This window comes from Arvicola amphibius, chromosome 18, assembly GCF_903992535.2.
Source record: "Arvicola amphibius chromosome 18, mArvAmp1.2, whole genome shotgun sequence".
Taxonomy (NCBI): Eukaryota; Metazoa; Chordata; class Mammalia; order Rodentia; family Cricetidae; genus Arvicola; species Arvicola amphibius.
In genome coordinates, this window is record NC_052064.1 from 4,585,054 (window position 1) to 4,605,091 (window position 20,038).

The following is a 20,038-nucleotide window of genomic DNA, read 5'->3' on the forward strand; positions in this document are numbered from 1 at the left end:
GTGAAAAAGAGCAATTCCAGATAGATGTGATCAAGCCTGGCTTAGGATGGGAGGGTCCAGAGCTGGCAGGCAGTGAGCAGTCAGTTCAGCAGAAACAAAGGCATAGGGAAAGACATGGCTGGTGTATTTTCTCACAGCAACATGGGCTGGAGCCCAGGGAGCTGGGGGCTGGTGCAGACATAGAGATTACACCCCTCCATCTTACCCTGCCCTGGGCTTGAGCAGATACACCGCTTCGTATGGGAAGGCAGGTCCTGGTTCCAAACTTCTGCATCAGAAAAAAAAAGACCATTTACACCACGGCATACAGCTAGGTGAGTAACACTGGGCAAAAATTAAATAACACAAAAGCCTGCTCCAATTCTAAGAATCATGTACATGCTAAAAATAGAAAGGCAAAATCCTTCCACTTCAAGCTAAGTCATCAAAAATGAGAAATAAATTGCTGAGTTAAAGAACAAGTGATTCGGTGAACCTCCAGCATCTTTCCTGGGGAATCACAAGCACACATCTTGTACATTGAACTAGTTTTGAGAGCTGTCATCCACATCACCAGCTCCAGTATTTGGTTACTTATTTTTTTTCCTCCCCAAAAAAATATTAAGAGAGTGGCTTTAATTACTAAATATGTGTGTTTGGTAGCTCAGCATTGAGGTGTTCAACCTAATGACACGTTGTTTGGGATGTCCACACTTAGAGAGTAAGGCATCCCTGAGGAATCCCCTAGCTTGTGAATCGAGAATGGATCTGAAAGAAAGTTTTATGGCTTAATCAAAACAGGTTACGGTCAGTCTCCATGCCATCGGCATCTTTCTACCTCATCCAAGGAGAATAGAATCCTTGGCCCAGCGTGAAGGAAGGGGAGCTCCTCGGAGCACTGTCAGACCAGCCCTCGGGCTTGGTCACCCTGAGTGAATTTCCTCATCCTTTCTGGGCATCTCACCCATCTACTAAGCCATCTTCTTTGATGAGTACAAACCAGCTCTGCCTACACAAACACAGGCAGGGCCACACCCAGGGCTGCCCTGTCCTGCAAGGTACTGAGGCTATCTATCTGTACAGACACCGTATCCCAGGTGTCAGACGCTAGTCATGTGTGTGCCCCCAAGGTCCTAGCTCTGCTTCAAGGCAAGATACACCCCATTACAGTCTGGAGGCAGGCACAGTCTGTCTGGTTCACAGAATCCTCAAGTCCTGCTACAGAGAATGAGGGTCCAGAGAGGAGATGAAGGCTCTGATTGAGGCCAAGATCCTGTTAGATATATGGATTCCTCACCTAATGAGCACATGAATAAACTCAGTATTTGCAAGAGGCGTTGGGAAGTTGTCAGGAACATGGTGACCCCAGACAGCAGGCAGCCATGACCCAGCTCCAAAAAAACAAGAGAAATTATACATCCCAAGTCCTATCAGCTCTCCATATTTATAAACATTGATAATTAGCTTTAAGAAATAGCATAAGAAGTTGAGACCAACAATGTGCCAATGGGAAGCAAGCCCCACCAGTCATAAATGTTTGTGTCCAAGGCTTCCCACATACACCCACCAGCAGCCATCCCCATTCTCCCAAGGGAAGAATCTCTTGAATTAAAATGCCACCATGGTTTCCAGTAGCACCAGCAGGGACACCACAGAATCTAGCCTAAAACTTAACTTCGACTCGAGGAAACACTAAGTGACTGGATTTTGAGTGGCCGTGTGTATGAGCCAAAAGGCATCCGGTACCCTAAGAGGTTGGTAATTCTTGAACGTGTGTGTGTGTGTGTGTGTGTGTGTGTGTGGTGTTGAGGCACCTGGCCTTCGGTAGTATTAGAGCAACCGTGTTGATAACTACATCACAGAGGGGTTTGAAAAGAAGGCAGTCCTGTTCAGAGAGAGAGCCAGCCAAACAGGAAGCATTTGATAGCAATCTTTCAAAGACAGCAGTGCTACCAAACTCCAAGTGTCAGAGACCAGAGCAACCCTGGGAAGGCTTGGAAGGCTTCCCAGGTAAGCGCTTGACTTAAAGCACACTCATTTTTGCTAAAGATAAAAGGATGCTCCTCAAGAGCTTGGAAAGGGATCCAGATGCAAGAGGAAAGCGCCCTGAGGGAGAATCTGACCCTTCCTATCACCCAAGGACCACTCACATTGACTTAGTCAGGATTCTCTCTTTCTCTTTAGAGAAGCCATGGTCTAGCCACTCCCAACCACTTACTGCAGAGACACATAATTTTTCTCTGTTGCTGATTTACTGACAACCACAGCTCTCAACTCCCCTAAAATATGACAGCCAGAAAATGAGATGGCGCTTGTCATTGCCTATGACATTTAGTTAGTGACTCGGTCCACTAACTCCGGAGATTTTCAACTTAATGTAGCAGCGTAATAATTGTTTGTTTTTCTTCTCCAAGACTATCTCTAGTCACTCTATTTCCAACTTTCGCAAGGACTGCCAAAGGACATGCGCTTCACCGAGACAATAGCAGCCTGTCTTTGAGCGATGCTTTCCAGCAGGGGTGGGTGGGGGGGCATTTCACAGGGGGAAGCATGCAGTTCTAGTCCAGAGCAGGGAAAGGCTTGGACACTGACATGTTGTTCTTTGATGACCTCAGTGTGTTTCTCACAAATGAAAATTATCTTTTTGTCTTGAAGATTAATTAATTGTATCTTAAAGAAAAACTCAAGTGTGTCAAATCGTAACAGTGCTGGGGTGGATCTCAGTCCTTCTGTAATTTGAAGAAAAGAAATGCAACTTAAGTTACTTACTAATACAAAGGTCTTATAAAATTAATTAACTTTTGAAGGTAGTTTATTATGTCCTCTAAAGGGAGAGGAGGGCTCGCTTCCCTCTTCTGACCGCCATGGACACTGAGCATGTATGTACACAGTGCACATGCATACATGCAGGTAAAACACTCACACACACGAAATGATGATTAAAGCCGTAAACTAGCTTCTCTTTGCTCCCAATTTCCTGCCGTATTGCCACATAATTATACTTGCTTCATTTTTTGAAGTCTTAGTTAGGTTTAGCTAATTAATTAAAAGAGTGGTTTTTGTAATACGGGATGCAAATTAAAAAAAAAAAAGACTTCAAACACTCTGTTGAGATTCAACATTCACAGTTTGTTAGCCTGATACTGGATTTGATCCAGAGGGTACAAGCTAATTTTCAACGAAAACTTCGGTTGATTTATTTTTTCTTTCAAACTACATTTTTGTGATATGACTGATGGCTGCCACATGAAATAATAAACAGACCACGTTTGTTTAAAAGATAAAATCTATTTCCCACTTAAATGGCATTACAATAGAAGTGTGGCTATTTATTTACTGAGACAGGGTTTCTTCGTGCAGCACCGGCTGTCCTGGAACTCGCTTTATAGACTAGGTTTGCCTCAGACTCACAGACATCAGCCTGTCTCTGCCTCCCAAGTGCTGGGATTAAAGGCGTGCGCCACCACCGCCGCCAGGTTAAACTGTGATTTAAAACAAAAGCATGACAGCCGGGCGGTGGTGGCGCACGCCTTTAATCCCAGCACTCGGGACGCTGAGGCAGGCGGATCTCTGAGTCGGAGGACAGCCTGGTGGTCTACAAGAGCTAGTGCCAGGACAGGCTCCAAAGCCACAGAGAAACCCTGTCTCAAAAAACAACAACAAAAACAAACAAAAAATGACATTGGTCCCTTTTGTGCCGTCATCCCCGGGGTTGCTAGCCCCACTTCCAGGTATAGCAGAGTTTCCCAAAAATCATAAATTATGATCTCAATTCCTACACCTGATCTTCCCCAGGCCTACTGTGAGAAAAATGAGCAGACACTTCATGAAGATGGGTGCTTTTTTTTTTGTTTGTTCTGTTTAACCTGTGTGTCTACGTGCGAGAGTTCATAGGTATCCGGTGTGACACAGGAGTGCATATGCCTTGGCACATACTTGTGGGGTTAAGGGGGACCACCTCAGGCTTGTCCTGGCCCTCCACATTGTTTGTGGCAGGGTCTCTCTTTGTTGTTTGCTGTTGTCTGCTCCAGCTGGCCAGAGAGCTTCTGGGGACTTGCCGGTCTCTGTCCCCCATGGCCTCCGACCCCAGAAGCCTGCTCTAGTGTCTGCCTATATAGGGGTCCTGGGGGTTCAACTCAGATCCTCATGATTACACAGCAAGTACCTCACCCTCTTAGCCATCCCCCCAAGCCCCTTTATCAACCTCAGAGGAGGCTGATGGAGGTGGTTAAGAGTTGGGGGAGGCTGATGGGGTGGGGGTATTGATAGGGTGGGGAGAGGCTAATGGTGGGGGTCCCCGTGCTTTGGTAAAGACTAACAATGGGTGAAGCCCTGGCAGACTGGAGATCTGTAGCCCTTCAAACACTGCATTTCTAGAGGGAAGGTCAGCCGATCGCTCTTTGCGCCTGCTCCTTCTGAGGAATTCACTGAGTCCCTGTGTACCATGATATGTATTTCAGGGGAGCCCTGCCCAGAGAATGGGAGGAGTCCAGGCTCCGTATCCACCCACCACAGTTCGCCACGCAGTGACTACGCTACCTATGCCAACAGCAACCATGCTGCCCCCAGCAGCAATGCCTCGCCACCTGAAGGCTTTGCCTCGCACAGCCTGCAGACTAGTGATGTCGTCATTCACCGCAAGGAGAACGAAGGGTTCGGCTTTGTCATCATCAGCTCCCTCAACAGACCTGAGTCCGGAACCACCATAAGTAAGTGACTGGCTGGCCTATCCTCGGATAAGGGGGTCTTAACGTTTGTTTGTTCTAGTGCTAGGGATAATGGAAGTCTAGATGAGAAAGGGGCTGTGGATATACAGAGTGGCCTAAACGTCTCAGGCTAAGAGCACAAAGAAACATAAGCCACCCTCAACACTGATTAGGTTAAGGTCACTCACCTTAAGTTCAAGAAGGGTGCAAGACTACAACCACCGCTCCCCAAACCCTCAGCGTTGTAAAAGCTGTTCGTTTATGTGTAAGTAAAATAAAATAGAAAAGACTGAGGTGTGGTAGTGTGGTTGGGAGAAGAAGCACATCGCATTTTCGCAGGCGGGTGAGGGAATGTCTCTTCTGAGCGCTGTTTCATAGGATAAGCCAGGCGTGGAAACGACCCAGGAGGAGATTTTCAGACAGCAACCTTCCAATGAGAAGGAACTCAGGATGAAGAAATACACAGAAGCCTGGGGTGGCTGTGAGGAGTGTAAGCCAGAGACAATAGCAGAGATGCCACTTAAAAGTGGGCTAAACCCAGGTGGTGCAAGCTTGCTGTGCACCGGTAGCAAGTCCATAGTACATTCTCGGTTGGTGGACTGATGTGGGAGGTCCTTCTGTACATGTGTTGTTTTTATTGGTTAATGAATAAAGCTGCTTTGACCTATGGCAGGGCAGAATATAGCCAGGCTGGAAGAGAGAGAGGGAGGGATGAAGGGAGGGAGGGATGAAGGGAGGGAGGGAGGGAGGGAGAGAGGGAGGGAGGGAGGGACGGAGGGACGGAGGGACGGAGGGAGGGAGGGAGTAGGCAGAGTCAGAGAGCTACCGAAGCAGAAAGGCACCCAGAACCTTACTGGTAGGCTGCAAACTTGCAGTGATAAACAGAATAATAGAAATGGGTTCATTTAAAATGTGAGAGTTAGCTAATAAGAAGCCTGAGCTAATAGGCCAAGTATTGTTGTAATTAATAGAGTTTCTGTGTGATTCTTCGGGTCTGGTCTGCCGGGAAGTGCCCAAGCTGTCTCCTTCTACAACGGACACTGGCGGAAGGTTATGAACAGTGGCCCACCTTTTTTCTTAAGGATGCTTATAAATTAAACAGCAGTGGAGAGAAAGTAAAACTGGAAACACAAGACAGAGTTGGGAGGCTTTTTTAAAACCAGCTGGAGACAGAGATTCTCAGGTCCTCCTCCAGGGCAGCAGCTGTAGGCAGGAAATGGATTTAAAGTCAGTGGATTCTCCAGTATTAATGTCCTGTGAGCCTATACAGCAGGTGACAGAGGTCATCATTGTAGATGGTCTCTTGGGTTCCCTCCCCCTCTGCAGCAGCGTCTGGAGCTTAGCTCACGACTGTCAAACAAACAGAAATCAGAAGTGAGGACAGGAAAATACATCGTTTTTCATGTTCAAGTGCTTTGGCCCAAAATGCTATGGATGTATTTCACCTGAATGTAGAAGTATTTAAATAATAATAGTTTGTCTATGCAATATCCCTAAAATTCTCAGGTATTGTGGTTTCCAGTTTGTGTGAGGTATAAAAACATGCCAAGCAATACCAATAAATAAATAAATAAATAGCTACCAGGAATTAATAAGAGCTCCTATGGTCAGGTTATTTTATCAGAAGCCCACCAGAAGCTCATGAATAGGGAGGCTTGCCCTGTTTAGCATGAGCCTTAATAAATTCAAGGGAGAAAACCGCAGAGGTGTTGAATCTCAGCCAATACACGCAAGGAACAAATTACATATGTCTGAAAGTACAGTTTCATTTCCCTGTTTCTTCCTGATAAGTTGCGGAAATAAATCCAGTCTTTAAGCATAAACTCAAAGCAGGAATCTGTCAGTACGATGGATTCACCAAGATTAAAAGGGACACAAGACTGAAGATTGTCATGAATTATACAAACAGCCTCCCAATAGCTTACACTCGGGGAAACGTTCACAGGGAGCTTTTGTAGCTATCTCAAGACATTCAGATTGTTTATTGGGGCAGAATACCCAGAGGACTGGAAGAAAAATATAAAGTATACTGCCATCATGAAAATGCTAAGCACGCGGTTTAGGTCTCAACTGTATTTAAAGCATAGCGGTTTTCTTTCTAAATGCGTAAGGATATGTGTGCACGCTTTCTCTGCTGCAAATAAGGGCCGTGCATAAGTAGGTCTGGGAAAATAACAGGCACTAATGCCTAGAATGAATATGAGCATTTTTCCGGGTAGAGAGTGACCTCAAAAAATATACCTCTGAACCACTTCAAAATGGTATGAGTTTGCACCACCCTCAAGTATAGAGATATAGTCTGTTAGCACATGAAGCCTCCTGGTTGCTACCTCTTATTATATTTCTTTCTTTTCAATCTAAGAATTTCGAAACGCAGATTGGCCCCATGCTCTGTGGCAAAGGCAGCTACCACACAGACAGTATGTTGCAGCTGTAGTATGTCGTCTGCAGCATGCACCTAAAAGGCCTCTGGAGCTGAGGCTGTTTGGTGCTTCTGTCATAGTTTTGTCCCTATTTTCAGAGAGAAAGGCTAAGTGCCCCGTGAATGGTAAAGAGCCATCCTTGGGCTTGGTGTTTCAGAGGTCGCTGGACTCCAAGGGTCTGAGACTGTGTGATGCTCTCTGTACTTTGGGGTCACAGTTGCTCCCCCATTTCCTGGGCTTGTGGTAATTTTCTTCTCCTGTCTTACCACAGCCCAACAAGCCTTAGCGATTCGTTGTGTTGTTTATTTCCTGCGGCTCCCGGAACCTTTTCATTGGTGGACAAGGACCCCTTTGCATTTATTTGATGGGCAGATCATTACATGTAGGCAAGCAAGTGGCAAGGGGCTCGTAGCTCAGGTGCTGTAATCATACTGCTTGTTTAGCGCTGTCATTAACTAGCCTTGTGACAACCAGCAAGTCATACAAATTCCGTCTCCTCAATGATAAAGGAACGCTTGTTTCTGTCGCTTTGTCATGGGTTCCAGAGCAGGCTGGAGGTGGCCGGGTGGCCGGGAGAGACCGCTCTAGGGCAGAGAAAGATGCGGTGCCCTAGCCAGTGCCACTGAAGGAATCTGCAGGAACTTCATACTAGGACTCTAGGTTCCTATGCCAGACTTCCCAGCCAGGAAACTACAGAGCCATGAAAAATATCAAGCTTCGGACTCAAAGCCATGCCTTCTAAAATCTCTCTGTAAACATCGTGTGGCCGTGGAATATCATCACAGCAGGGAAGAGAGATGAAGAAGCCAGAGAAACCCCTGCCTGCGGACAGAGAAACCCCTCCCACGCTTCTTCAGCCAAGACAACATTGCCAGCGACATGAGATGTTTAACTAGATAGGAAATTGTGACATGGGGCTTCCTGGCTTGCTGGTTGCCTGACATTTAGTGGTGCTCTATACCAAAACGCTGAATAGTTTTTAAAAAAAATAATAATAGTTCCTAAAACATAAGGAGGAAGTGTTCTTTGTATGAAGCAGTGAACTCAGAAACACCTGTCTTCCCTTCGAGGCTGGTCCCCAGGGGCTGAGCATCGCTCAGAACTGGACAGATATTAAAAGCTTTCTACCTGTAGTGCAAGCGTCTCCTTCTTGACTTAAAGTGACATTAGACAGCAGCCTGAGCATCTGTGTGCCATTATCAGAAGTATTACACTGTTTTCAGGCCTTAAAATCTGATCTGAGAGGGAAAAAAAAAAATGTAGGTTTTTGACCAGAACTCTGGGTCAGAATGAACTAACAAGCAATTACAGTTCAAATTCTTAAGAAGAATTTTTAAAGATCTATACAGATACAAATGTGTTAGCTTCCTCTTACTATGACAAAATAGCTTTAGAAAAAAATCACAAATTAAAAAAACTGTTCGGTTTATTTTCCCTTTGTTTGTGTTCTACTGTGCTCACCTAACTTCTGTCTATACCCACAAGCATATCAGTGGCCAGCAAGCTGACGATCACTCCTGTTCCCACCTCTGTACTGACATCATCACTGCCATTCCCACCTCTGTACTGATGACATCACTGCCATTCCCACCTCTGTACTGATGACATCACTGCCATTCCCACCTCTGTACTGACGTCATCACTGCCATTCCCACCTCTGTACTGATGACATCACTGCCATTCCCACCTCTGTACTGATGACATCACTGCCATTCCCACCTCTGTACTGATGACATCACTGCCATTCCCACCTCTGTACTGACATCATCACTGCCATTCCCACCTCTGTACTGACGTCATCACTGCCATTCCCACCTCTGTACTGACGTCATCACTGCCATTCCCACCTCTGTACTTAATTTGAATTATCTTGCACATGGGCCTGATAGAGGCTTTGAAGGACCCCCCCAAATCCCTGCTGACATTTTGTCATCTGCCATTTCTCTCAGCGTTCCTATCCTCCAAGCTCCCATAAAACAGCCCATAAGCTTTGAGCACCCAAAGACCCCAAAGTCTAAAATCCTTCCATATTGCTCCCAGAAGACCATACATCTTTCAGGCACAGCATAGCAATGTCCCATGTTCCTGGCACAGTTACTGTTCTAGACTGCTTTCTGTTGTGGTCATGAAAACGCTCTGACAGGAACTGAGAAGAAAAAGGCCCATGTCAATGTACGGGTTACAGTCTGCCATGAAAACCAAGGCAGGAACTAAGGCAGAGACCATAGGGAATGCTGTGTGCTTCCTCTGGCTTGCTCAGCTTGCTCTCTTAACCCAGCCCACCCCCCCTGGAGTGGCACCACCCATGGTGGCCTGGGCCCTTCCGCATCAATATTAATCAATGCCCCAAAGACATACAAACAGGCTGATACAGAGAAAGCAGTTTCTCACTTGAGGTTCCCTCTTCTTTGGCAATGTAGTTGTAATCGGCATGCACATCTTTCCACGTGCCTTCTGGCTTCATGTGGACACTAGGGGACGAGTGGGGAAGGGTTACGAAGCACAAAGAGCATCAAGAAAGGTGGCCCCTTCTACACTTTCCCGTGATAAATGCTTGTTCATAACCCCTGCGAAAGATCTGGCTAGAACACAGTTCTATTGCGCCTCTAGAGTCAGACTCTGGGCTACTCTCAAAGTCGGCTTTTGCCAATAGTCCTCCATTGGTTCCATGCCACCAGAGCTGGTGTAGTTCCTTCCCTGTCCCAGAACCCACAGTTTGCCAGCTACCAGATGACAGACCCCTAATATCTAATAACTAAACATACTCGGGCCTCTCCCGGCTGTGCGGAACCGTCTTCCCAGCTCTCATCTCCACAGCCTTCCTACGAGGCAGAGACCATTGCCTGAACAGCTCGCGTGCCTCAAATCAGCTTTGTTCTTAAATAGAAGGTCGTGTCCACAAGCCCGGTGGCCATTAGCCGCTCTGTGACTCCCTCCCCCATCACCTCTTTCATCATGACTTCAATGTTCTGGTCATGCTGTCGTGTGAGCGAGCCTTATGTTCTGCTCCTCCCCTCCCCTGACAGGTTTTAGTTTCCTGTGCTTCTCTCTGCATCTTTCACGGTTACTAGCAGCGTGATTTTCAGGCATTCTCCTGTAACTGGTGTCTAGAGGATGAGATGGAATTTTCTCGTCACGGGGTCAAGAGCTCCCCTCCCCGGAAGGAAAACAGTGAGGGTGTTCCACTCCAACCCAGCTGGCCCCAGAACCTAGCTGCAGCGTCAGGACAGCTCTGCTAATAATAGGTGAAGTGGCAATGGACCAATCACAGAGGGAACTCTGTGCAGCCTGATCCCCTCCTAGCAAGACAGATCACAGGAGAAAACGGGACAGTGGGAGCAAGGTCCCAGAGAACAAACTCCCCATCACTTGCTCTCTGTCGTCTCAGCCCTGGACAGCCTAACTGGTCCTAAGCATCTGAGTCCTCTAAAGGACTAGGGGTCCTGTGTGTGCTTTGAGACTCCCCTCGGTCTGAAACAGACTCCTCTTGGATGTCACTGAGTACCACGCGGCAGTCATTACCTGGTCCTAACTGGGAGGATCTCGGTGACGTGCCAGATCTCTTGGGAGAAAACAAGACTACGACTTCAAATCCCTTCCTCATTTCTCCATCCTCACGAGCAAACCATGTCAGTTCCACATGTAAAAGCTGAATTGCTGCGTTCTTTAGGAAGAGCATCCCAGCTGAGATCAAGAGGAATGGAGCCCAGAGACGCCGTCATCTTTTCAGTCCTGAATATGACTTGCTTTTTTCCCCCGAAATGAAAACCTAGCTGCCTGGGTCTCCTCGTTATGCAGCTGACGGACTGAGACATTTCCCATCAATTGAGTGCTCTGATATGCAGACATGGAAGCACTTATTAAAAAGCAGAAACACCAACGCCTACTCTGGCGGCACTAACAAATGGAAAGATCCAGTTTTGAAGATAGTGGTGTGTGAAAGAAGTGGCATCCTTCTTTATTCTCAAGAAGAGGAGCCGTGCAGCCTCGCGAGACACCTTTGAGTGCTCTCGGAGCGCATTTTTGGTTGTTTGTTTTTGTTTTTTAAATTCAAGCTAGTTTTTCTTATTGTTTGGAAAGAGCTTATCAGTCCTAAGTTTCTCCCACTAGGGACTCATTTCCAGGGACGTTTATTACTGGGTTCAAAGACTTCCCAGGAGCAGTGGAAGGCAGATGTCTTCTTTCCGCCAGCTCTTCAGTCGTCTCGGAAGCGTGGGAATGGGTGGTGATGGCTGCTTCCTCTGGGCTTAAATCATCCAGCTCCTTGCTGTTCACAAGATAGTTCAAGGAATCTACAGCTGAGAGGCACCTGCATACTTCACTGGTAGGACCATGCTCCGGTGGGAAAATGCCTGTTACTCTCACACGCGATTCAAAGAATGCACATCACTTCTACTGAAGACACATCCTCCCACATTCTATATGGGGACTCTTGTTGTGGCGTCTTCTCTGTAACTGCATTTTCTTCTCTTTTCCCAATGGTACACTACATCCGATATATCATAAAGCTGGTTGCACGTATGGATTCATTTTAAAGAAGACCTTGTTATTTCAGGACACAATTGTCCCCCAGAGCCATCATAGAGCTATAGCAAAGGTTGCCATTTAGGTTGGTTCTAAACACCGCTTCTTCTGGAGGCTCAGCTTCCGCCAGAGACTCGGAGTGTGCCTCTGACCAAACTCCTACCATCCCAAACCCTGGCAAGAGCTCTCGTGAGGGATGGCCAATCATTTTGCAATTTAAGTTGCATTTGTTCCCAACTTAATTAATCTCCACACGTGGTTGTACTCTTTTCTAGTGATCAGTGAGCCCCCCTTCCCTGAGTGCTGACAGAGGTGGCTGGGCATTCTTAAGGTTTCCGCATTGCCAAAGGAAAGGGACTAGCCTAGCCCATGTGGCGATCTCATTTTCCAGTCTGACCTCCTCAGATTGCTTTTCTTAGTCAGGCAAGGGTTTGCTCCACACATGTGCCCAGAGGTGAGTTCCTGGTGAGCTCATTTGTTTTCAAGAGGGAACCGGGTCAAGCCTTCTGCCCCAGGGTTCTTGCTCACTAGGCCCTATATTCATGGGTTCACCTTGAGAGTAGGTCCTCCAGAGAGGACAGATACCCATTCTGAAGGCTTTTGATCTTGTAGTCTCTGGCACCAAGCAGTTGAAGTAATGTAAGAAAGAATGTCCTGACTGAAAAACATTCACTGGAATGGTCGTTAGATTTGGTAGATGAAAAGCAACTGCAATCCCACAGGCCCTGGGCAAAATTGAAACACAGTTAAAACTAGTTCTCTAGCGAGAGTGGCGCCCCCACTCAGCTCCCAGCAGTACGCACGTTCTGACCTTTGTCTCTTAGTTAAATGTAATTGCATAACTATATTATCACCCTTGAGAGATGAAGGCAGATGCAAAGAACATAGATTGTGCCCACCCAGACATTGCTAATACCAGGCATGGAGTTCTAAATGAGCGAGAGAACCTTCTCCCATCCAGGAAATGTTCCCTCCTGCATGCGGCCCTGACCTGTTAACCACTGGCATGTATAGCCAGTGTGTAGCAGATACATCTTCAATTGTCTTCCATGTTAATAAGCCTAAATGGCTGCCCCTGTGATGGCTTGCTCCTCTCTGTAGTGTTGCGTGTGGCCCTTACATCTCTGTCTCTGCCTCCTCGTGTCCACCCGCCCCCCCCCCCACTTAGCACACCTGATAGGCTCAGATAACTGTCATACGCCATCAGGGGCTCTCATCTAGCTCTTGGATTAGTGCCAGGAATGAGGCCTTTCATGATCTCCCACACACAACCCCACCCTTGTCCCAGGGCTCACCAGTGTTCGTGTCCACTGCTGCCTGACTCTGCACAGATCTGTCTTTGTAAGGGACAGCCCATGTGGCTGCGGTGTCTCTCCTCCCTCCAGCTGCCACCAGGGAGAATTCTACAGGTCTTGCCAAACCCAGATTCTACAGCATTTCCTCTCCCGTAGTTCCCAGAGTCCTCTGCACACCGGTGCCTGCCTTACTCAACACCAATTCTATCATCTATCTATCTATCTATCTATCTATCTATCTATCTATCTATCTATCTATATCTATCTATCTATCTCTATCTCTCCCCAAAACCTTTGTTCTCCTGCCTATTTCACTTCTCTCCCTATTTGTTAAAGTTTGATTTCGATAGAGTCAAACTGTGTAATCTCTCGTCCAAGTCTTAACAAGTAGATTTAGCTTTAAAGCTACTGCACACACCTGAACCACTGATTTTTTTTTATGTCCTATGATTTTTTTTTAAATGACTCAATAGCTTTCCATTGTACGAATGTACCATGGTCTATCCATCTTTAGTTGAGGGACATTTGGTTTATTTCCTGTTTGGAACAATCACAGAGAAAGTTGTTGTCAAGTATCTTTTTGTAAGTCTGTGTGAGAATGGTTTTCTATTTTAAAGAGAACATGTGAAGGGTGTTTTCATTTGGTAAATACTGAGGGGTGGGACCAATGGATCATGGGACTCCTATACCCAAGCCGCTTGGACAGGCCTTCTAGATGCTTTCCATCTTTGAACTATATTTCCAGGCTTTTCTACCGTGTGTTCATTCCATGCAGACCCATTAGCCATTCCAGAAAGCAGACAGCAGTATCTCACTTTAATTTTAAGTTATTCTCTTTCCCTAAAGACCAACACCACTACGGTCTTTTCATAGGCTTTTGCCGTCTATAGATCTTGGGTGAAGTGTACTTTTGCTCTCGGTCTCTTCCCTCTAGAGGATAATTGTCATTTTACCAGATGCCTTTGAGGACCCCTCAGCCCCTTTCCTCATTTCTCGCTTTAGAGAAATCTGAGTCATTTTGCAATAACAGCCTCATAAAATTACGACAGAAACAGAATGATTTGTAAAGTGTTTAGTTCAAAGGGAAAGCGCATGCAGCTGCAGCACTGGGAAGATAAGCGACAGGAGAAAGTGCCTGTAGGCAGAAAGCCAGCGTGAGCTAAAGGGTGCGATGCTGGACAGAGGGATCGGGCGACCAGAAGGACCTCACATGGGATGCTCTCACTTGTCGACATCATTTATTTAACCACGTGGAGGTCATACTACAAGTTCTTCTCAAAGTTAATATATGATCACAATCTCCCAAGCACTTTGTTTAGGGCTTTTTCCTGTTTGGGGTCTTTTTTTTCCCCAGTCATGCAAAATTACATCATTTAAGTTAAAGTGTTCTGAACCCTGTTGGAACTTTGGCTTCGGTGGGGAAATAAAAACCAACTGAAGAGCCAATAAATATTTATGTAATCGTGGGGCTAAGATATTGAAAAGGACAGCTGGCACAGGAGGGATCATTTGCCTGGGTTTGTTTCTGTTTCTATTTACATTAAGAAAATATTGCAAGAAGTTATTATCTGCCTCGGGGCTTAGGGGACTACGCGGGAGGCTGATATTGCACCTGATTGCCTTTGACATTTACCTATTGTAGCAGGGAAACCATGTGAAGATAGCCAAGTGTCTTTTTACAAAGCGCGGCTTCGGAGGCTGAGGAGGGGAGGGGGATGGCAGAGACAGAATGCACGGCATCTGTAAAAATGAGAAACATGACTTATCAGCAGCACCTGCTTGTAGCCGTCAGCCATCTCTACGGGGCCAGCTGAGAAATTACGCAGAGCCGGGTATGTTGACGGGGGTGAAGTCTCCAGTGCTTCTGAAGGCTAAAGATACGGAGGAGGGAAAGTGTGGTTCTATTGGACCTTTTAACCCCGAGCACACATTGATGAGATGTAATCGTATGACATTTACTGAGCGCTTGGACAGAAATTAACCGTCTGTGTCCCTGTCTTCCAGCGCCACAGGAGACACAGAATTGTTTTTAGTTTGAATACACAATTATTTCACATTTTATATTTCAAATGGATTCCAAAATCTCCAACTGGGATCCCCAAAATCTAGTTGGAGCAACTGATTTAAGTTCTAAAAGTTTCTCCATTTGCTGGTTGTTGGAGACAAAATGAAAATCCTTATCACCTCTTATCTCTTAGACCCCGCTGAACTGTATAGCAAAGGAGTGAGGGGGGGAAAGGGTTGCCCGGAATGGGCAGGGCAAGAGTGGGTGACTTTGCAGTCAGAGAAGAGAAACAGGGATGGAACATATACACACTCTTCGTCTTAATGCTCAGAACTTTAAAACCCCAACACAAAATGCGACACAATCACAATGACCACTAGGTATCAAGTTTTTCATAAAAAGATCAGCAGGGGCCAGGCAGTGGTGGTGCACACCTTTAATCCCAGCATTCGGGAGGCAGGAGTAGACATATCTCTCTGAGTCCAAGGCCATCCTGGTCTACAAGAGCTAGTTCCAGGCATCTAGGTCTGTTACATAGAGAAACCCTGTCTTTAAAAAAAAAATTTAAAAAAATAAACAGAAACGATCAGCAGGGCTGGTGAGGGGGCTCGGATGGTGAAGGCGCTTGCAGCCAAACTTGATGACTTGAGTTCAATCCCTGAGACCACACAGAGAAAGAACCTAGTTAGCTACCGCCATTTGTCCTTTGACTACACACACACACAGTAAGTAAGCAGATGATAGATAGATAAATAGATAGATAGATAGATAGATAGATAGATAGATAGATAGATAGATAGATAGATGTTTAGGCAGTTTTAAGTAGAAAAGCAAGGGCTAGCAATGTGGCTTCACAGAGCCCTGAGTTTTGTGCCCAGCACCTCAAAACAATATTAGGGACAGAAAAATAAGCAAATAAACAATGATAACATAAGGACACAGTAAAAATAGAGTTATCCTCATCAATTTTACCTGTTATAATAGAATACCACATACTGGAAATTTTTAATAAACAGACAAACTTTGAAACTTCTAAGGTCCCCTGTGATTCTGTCTAAAGTAACATTATAACAACACACGAAAACAGAATAGTAAGTATATTTAAAAAAAGAGCAATATGGTTAAAGAAAGAATCCTTAGATACCTAAATTATCATGGCTACATTAAGTTTTTTAGTATAAGCACTGGAAGATAAAAAGCTAAGTTAATTCTCAGATGAAACAGAGCAGAACAGAAGCGGAAAGTATGAGAGAAATGCTCAAAGAATTGCAGACCAGTTCCAGAGTCCTGCGTCGAACCAAGAGTTCTAGAAAAGAGACCAGACACAGTGGGAGTTAGGGGAGGCAGAGTATAATGAGTGTCCCCAAGTTTCTGATGGAAACAGGTCCTCATGCCAACCCCATCAAGGGCACGACAGCACACTTCGGTGCACAAAAGGTACAAACACAGTAGTTATTAAACCTCCTTCCCATGCCCCCAAAGGAAAGACAAGAGCATTGGATTTAAGGAATAAAAAATTCTTAATAGGCTGAGCCCAGTACAGTCATTTCTCGGTATCCGTGGAGACTGTTTCTAGGTACCGGTGCCATCAAAACCCACGGATGTTCAAGTCACTTATGTTAAGAGAGATGACCTCCATACATTTTCCCACGTCAAATCACCTCTAGATTACTGACAATTCATAAATCGATATCAAAGTTGTATAAATAGCTATGATCTAATTTAGAAATAAGACAAAATACATAATGATAAGAACAGTCTGCGTGAGTTCAGTACACATATGGCTTTTATTTTTCAAAGCATTTGATCCATGGTTGGTGAATATATGCAAGCAGAATCCAAGGATTAGGCTGACTACCTATAGCAACACCAGAGGCTAAATTAGAGAGAGAACCTGAACAATCCTGAGGAAAACTGCCTTTTAGTCCAGAACTAATGTAGTTTCCTAAGCTATATAATTTATTGGATATGAAAAGGACATTTTCCAACATTAATTGAAGAAATCACTTTTTCTCGTGCATGGTTCCTTAGAACACTGTTGTAGGGTTTTCTCTGAGATGCTCTAGTACTGGGCCTCCATGCCATGACCTCATCCATGATAATCACCCCGCAAAGCCCCCTCCACACACCATGAACAAGTGAGTTTGGGAGCTGAGTTTACTCCCCAGGAACTGAAAGGGATACATTTAACCCATAGTGGGACTACGCCTCATCCACGCAGCTGTTGTGTGGGTTCTTATAGCTGTACCACTGTGCTGGTGTTCTTATAGCTGTATCACTGTGCTGGTGTTCTTCTTATAGCTGTATCACTGTGCTGGTGTTCTTATAGCTGTATCACTGTGCTGGTGTTCTTCTTATAGCTGTATCACTGTGCTGGTGTTCTTGTTATAGCTGTATCACTGTGCTGGTGTTCTTGTTATAGCTGTATCACTGTGCTGGTGTTCTTGTTATAGCTGTATCACTGTGCTGGTGTTCTTGTTATAGCTGTATCACTGTGCTGGTGTTCTTGTTATAGCTGTATCACTGTGCTGGTGTTCTTGTTATAGCTGTATCACTGTGCTGGTGTTCTTGTTATAGCTGTATCACTGTGCTGGTGTTCTTATAGCTGTATCACTGTGCTGGTGTTCTTGTTATAGCTGTATCACTGTGCTGGTGTTCTTATAGCTGTATCACTGTGCTGGTGTTCTTCTTATAGCTGTATCACTGTGCTGGTGTTCTTCTTATAGCTGTATCACTGTGCTGGTGTTCTTATAGCTGTATCACTGTGCTGGTGTTCTTATAGCTGTATCACTGTGCTGGTGTTCTTGTTTCACTTGTTGCTCAGGATACAACTTGCTTTTCTTAGTAGGAAAGACTTTCTTTCTTTTTTTTTGACATTTTGAGACAGGGTTTCTCTGTGTAGCCCTGGCTGTTCCAAAACTTGCTCTGTAGACCAGGCTGGTCTCGAATTCACAGAGATCCACCTGCCTCTGCCTCCTGAGTGCTGGGATTCAATGTGTGCCCCACCACTGCCCTGCAAGAGAGAAATTCTTAATATAAAAAAAATCTATATTTTCCATCATTTCCAAGCTAGCTTGCTATTTGGCTCGCAAATCTTGCTAAAAGTCATAACTTTATCCATTGAAACAACTTGGGGCAAACAGCACAGAATGGCAGCTTCTACCCCTAGACTGGAAAGGTAGGGTTGCCAGTTTTACTGAATGATGAAAATGCCATTTTTTTTTTGCTGTGGCTTTGAGTAAAAGTGTAAAAATCATGAGTAAAATTGTATTTGGATCAGTAACACCAAATTTTCTATTGCCACATTTAGACCAAAACAATTGTAGAAAGATATCACAGATGCCTAGGAGTTGGTGAAATCATTTTTAGGGATATTGAGAGAAATAATGATACCTCTGTAGAAGAAAAAGCATCTCTTTTCACATTCTCTGAGTCTGGTTCCCCATGCATCATCAATGTCTACACAGAGCTTTCCTTGGTTCTTAACACCATAGTCTTTTGACGTGTTGTCGGCCTCTAAAGACATAGGATCAAAGAACACATAAGCTTCCTGAAGTGTGTATTGCTTCCATGTGGTGTATGCTAGCCTACTTAGACATAGTTCCAGAAGACCATCTGCTCCGCAGAGATCCAGTGGTGAGATGCTTGTTATGTACGAAGAAATTTCACAATGAGATATGAAAGGTAATGTCACAGGCTTGTTAAATCATTATGCGAAGAATAAAGGATTAATTGGGGGGGGGGGGCAGCGAGAGTCCTGGGCGCCATATCTGGAGTTGTGTGCATGCCACACATACATCCACCACCAAACTCTACCCCTAAACCCCAAAATACTTGAAAGCATTAATAGAAACTAGCTGAACCACCTTTCCTTGGGATATGCATCATAACGAGAAAGGCAGCCATAAAAGTCTTTGCCCTTTCCTTGGCCCTCGCCTTTCTGGTGGTTTTTCTCAATTACCTACTCCGTTGCAGACAGTGAGACAGAATACACTGTGGACATAGCTATGTAGGATCAACTATACAATCCTCAGAGCCTGATGTAACATAAAAATGTAGGGTTCTTCCTCAAAAATTACTGCGTACCCAGACGAAAGCAGTAGGCCATTAAGCCAGCTACCAGGCTTTCTGACTTTGGGGACCCTGGAGAGGGCACAGGTCACACACTCATGGAACCAACCGTCCATAGTCCTGTCAGATCTTTCCAAATACCAAAACCATTTCAAGCCAGTTTGATGACCTCAGCTGGAAAGTTATGCCACATTTTCTCACCGTTTCCAATTCAATGACATCTCTTCTGATCGTCGATTCATTTTCAATACTTAGCTGAAAGTCCTCTTATATTTTTGGTTGTGAGCCTAGCCTTTAATGGCTGAGCCATCTCTCCAGCCCAAAAATACTCCTTTAAATGATGAAAAGTAAATGTGTTAGTGGTAGCATGTGCCTAAGAAATGTGTCTCTCTGGCCATATAATTGCTATTTTCTATAGGATGTTTTTTACCCATGGGAGCATGAGTTCTATTGGGTTCTCACATTATCAGTAATGGGCATTCTTCCCATTCCTCTGTATGACCATCTGCCCATGACTGACTTCAGGGTAACTAAACCATTCAGTCACAGGAAAATGCCTCATGGGTGCTGGGGAATAACACAGTCTTTAAAACACCAGCTGCTCCGTGCAGGGTTCGCAAATCAGTTAGCTATGAATTTCAGAGAAGATGTTTTCAGTTTTGGCAAACTGAATTTCACAGACTTCTAGAAGAAAATAAGCCACATTGGCAACTTTTTCTTAATTTTACCATTAAAATGTTTTAATCAAGAAAAATGCTCTCCCCTTTTCTTCAGTCCCTGATGACAAAAAAAAAAAAAAAAAAAAAAAAAAAAAAAAAAAAAAAAAAAAAAAACCTCTTTCAGAGGACACTGACCACTCTTCAGGAGAGGACACCAGATGGATGAACTTCTCAAAACAATACATTATCCCAGGGCTTCTAGAAAGAAGAAAAGAGACACAGGGAAGGGGAACACTGGGCTCAAGTTTCTGGAGACAGAACAGCCCTTTAAAGTTTAAAGTCTTTACATGCTCAGCCTCCATTACCTCAGGCTTCT

General features: G+C 45.0%; 1 protein-coding gene across 2 annotated transcripts in view; it reads left to right on the forward strand.

The window, feature by feature from the left end:
* Positions 1 to 20,038, forward strand: part of Magi2 (membrane associated guanylate kinase, WW and PDZ domain containing 2) — a 1,324,802-nt gene that overhangs the window by 1,187,541 nt on the left and 117,223 nt on the right. For both annotated transcript variants that reach the window (XM_038315349.1, XM_038315350.1), the window contains one exon: positions 4,440 to 4,688. In XM_038315349.1, coding sequence (XP_038171277.1) covers positions 4,440 to 4,688 — 249 coding nt within the window. The remainder of the gene's footprint in view (positions 1 to 4,439; positions 4,689 to 20,038) is intronic.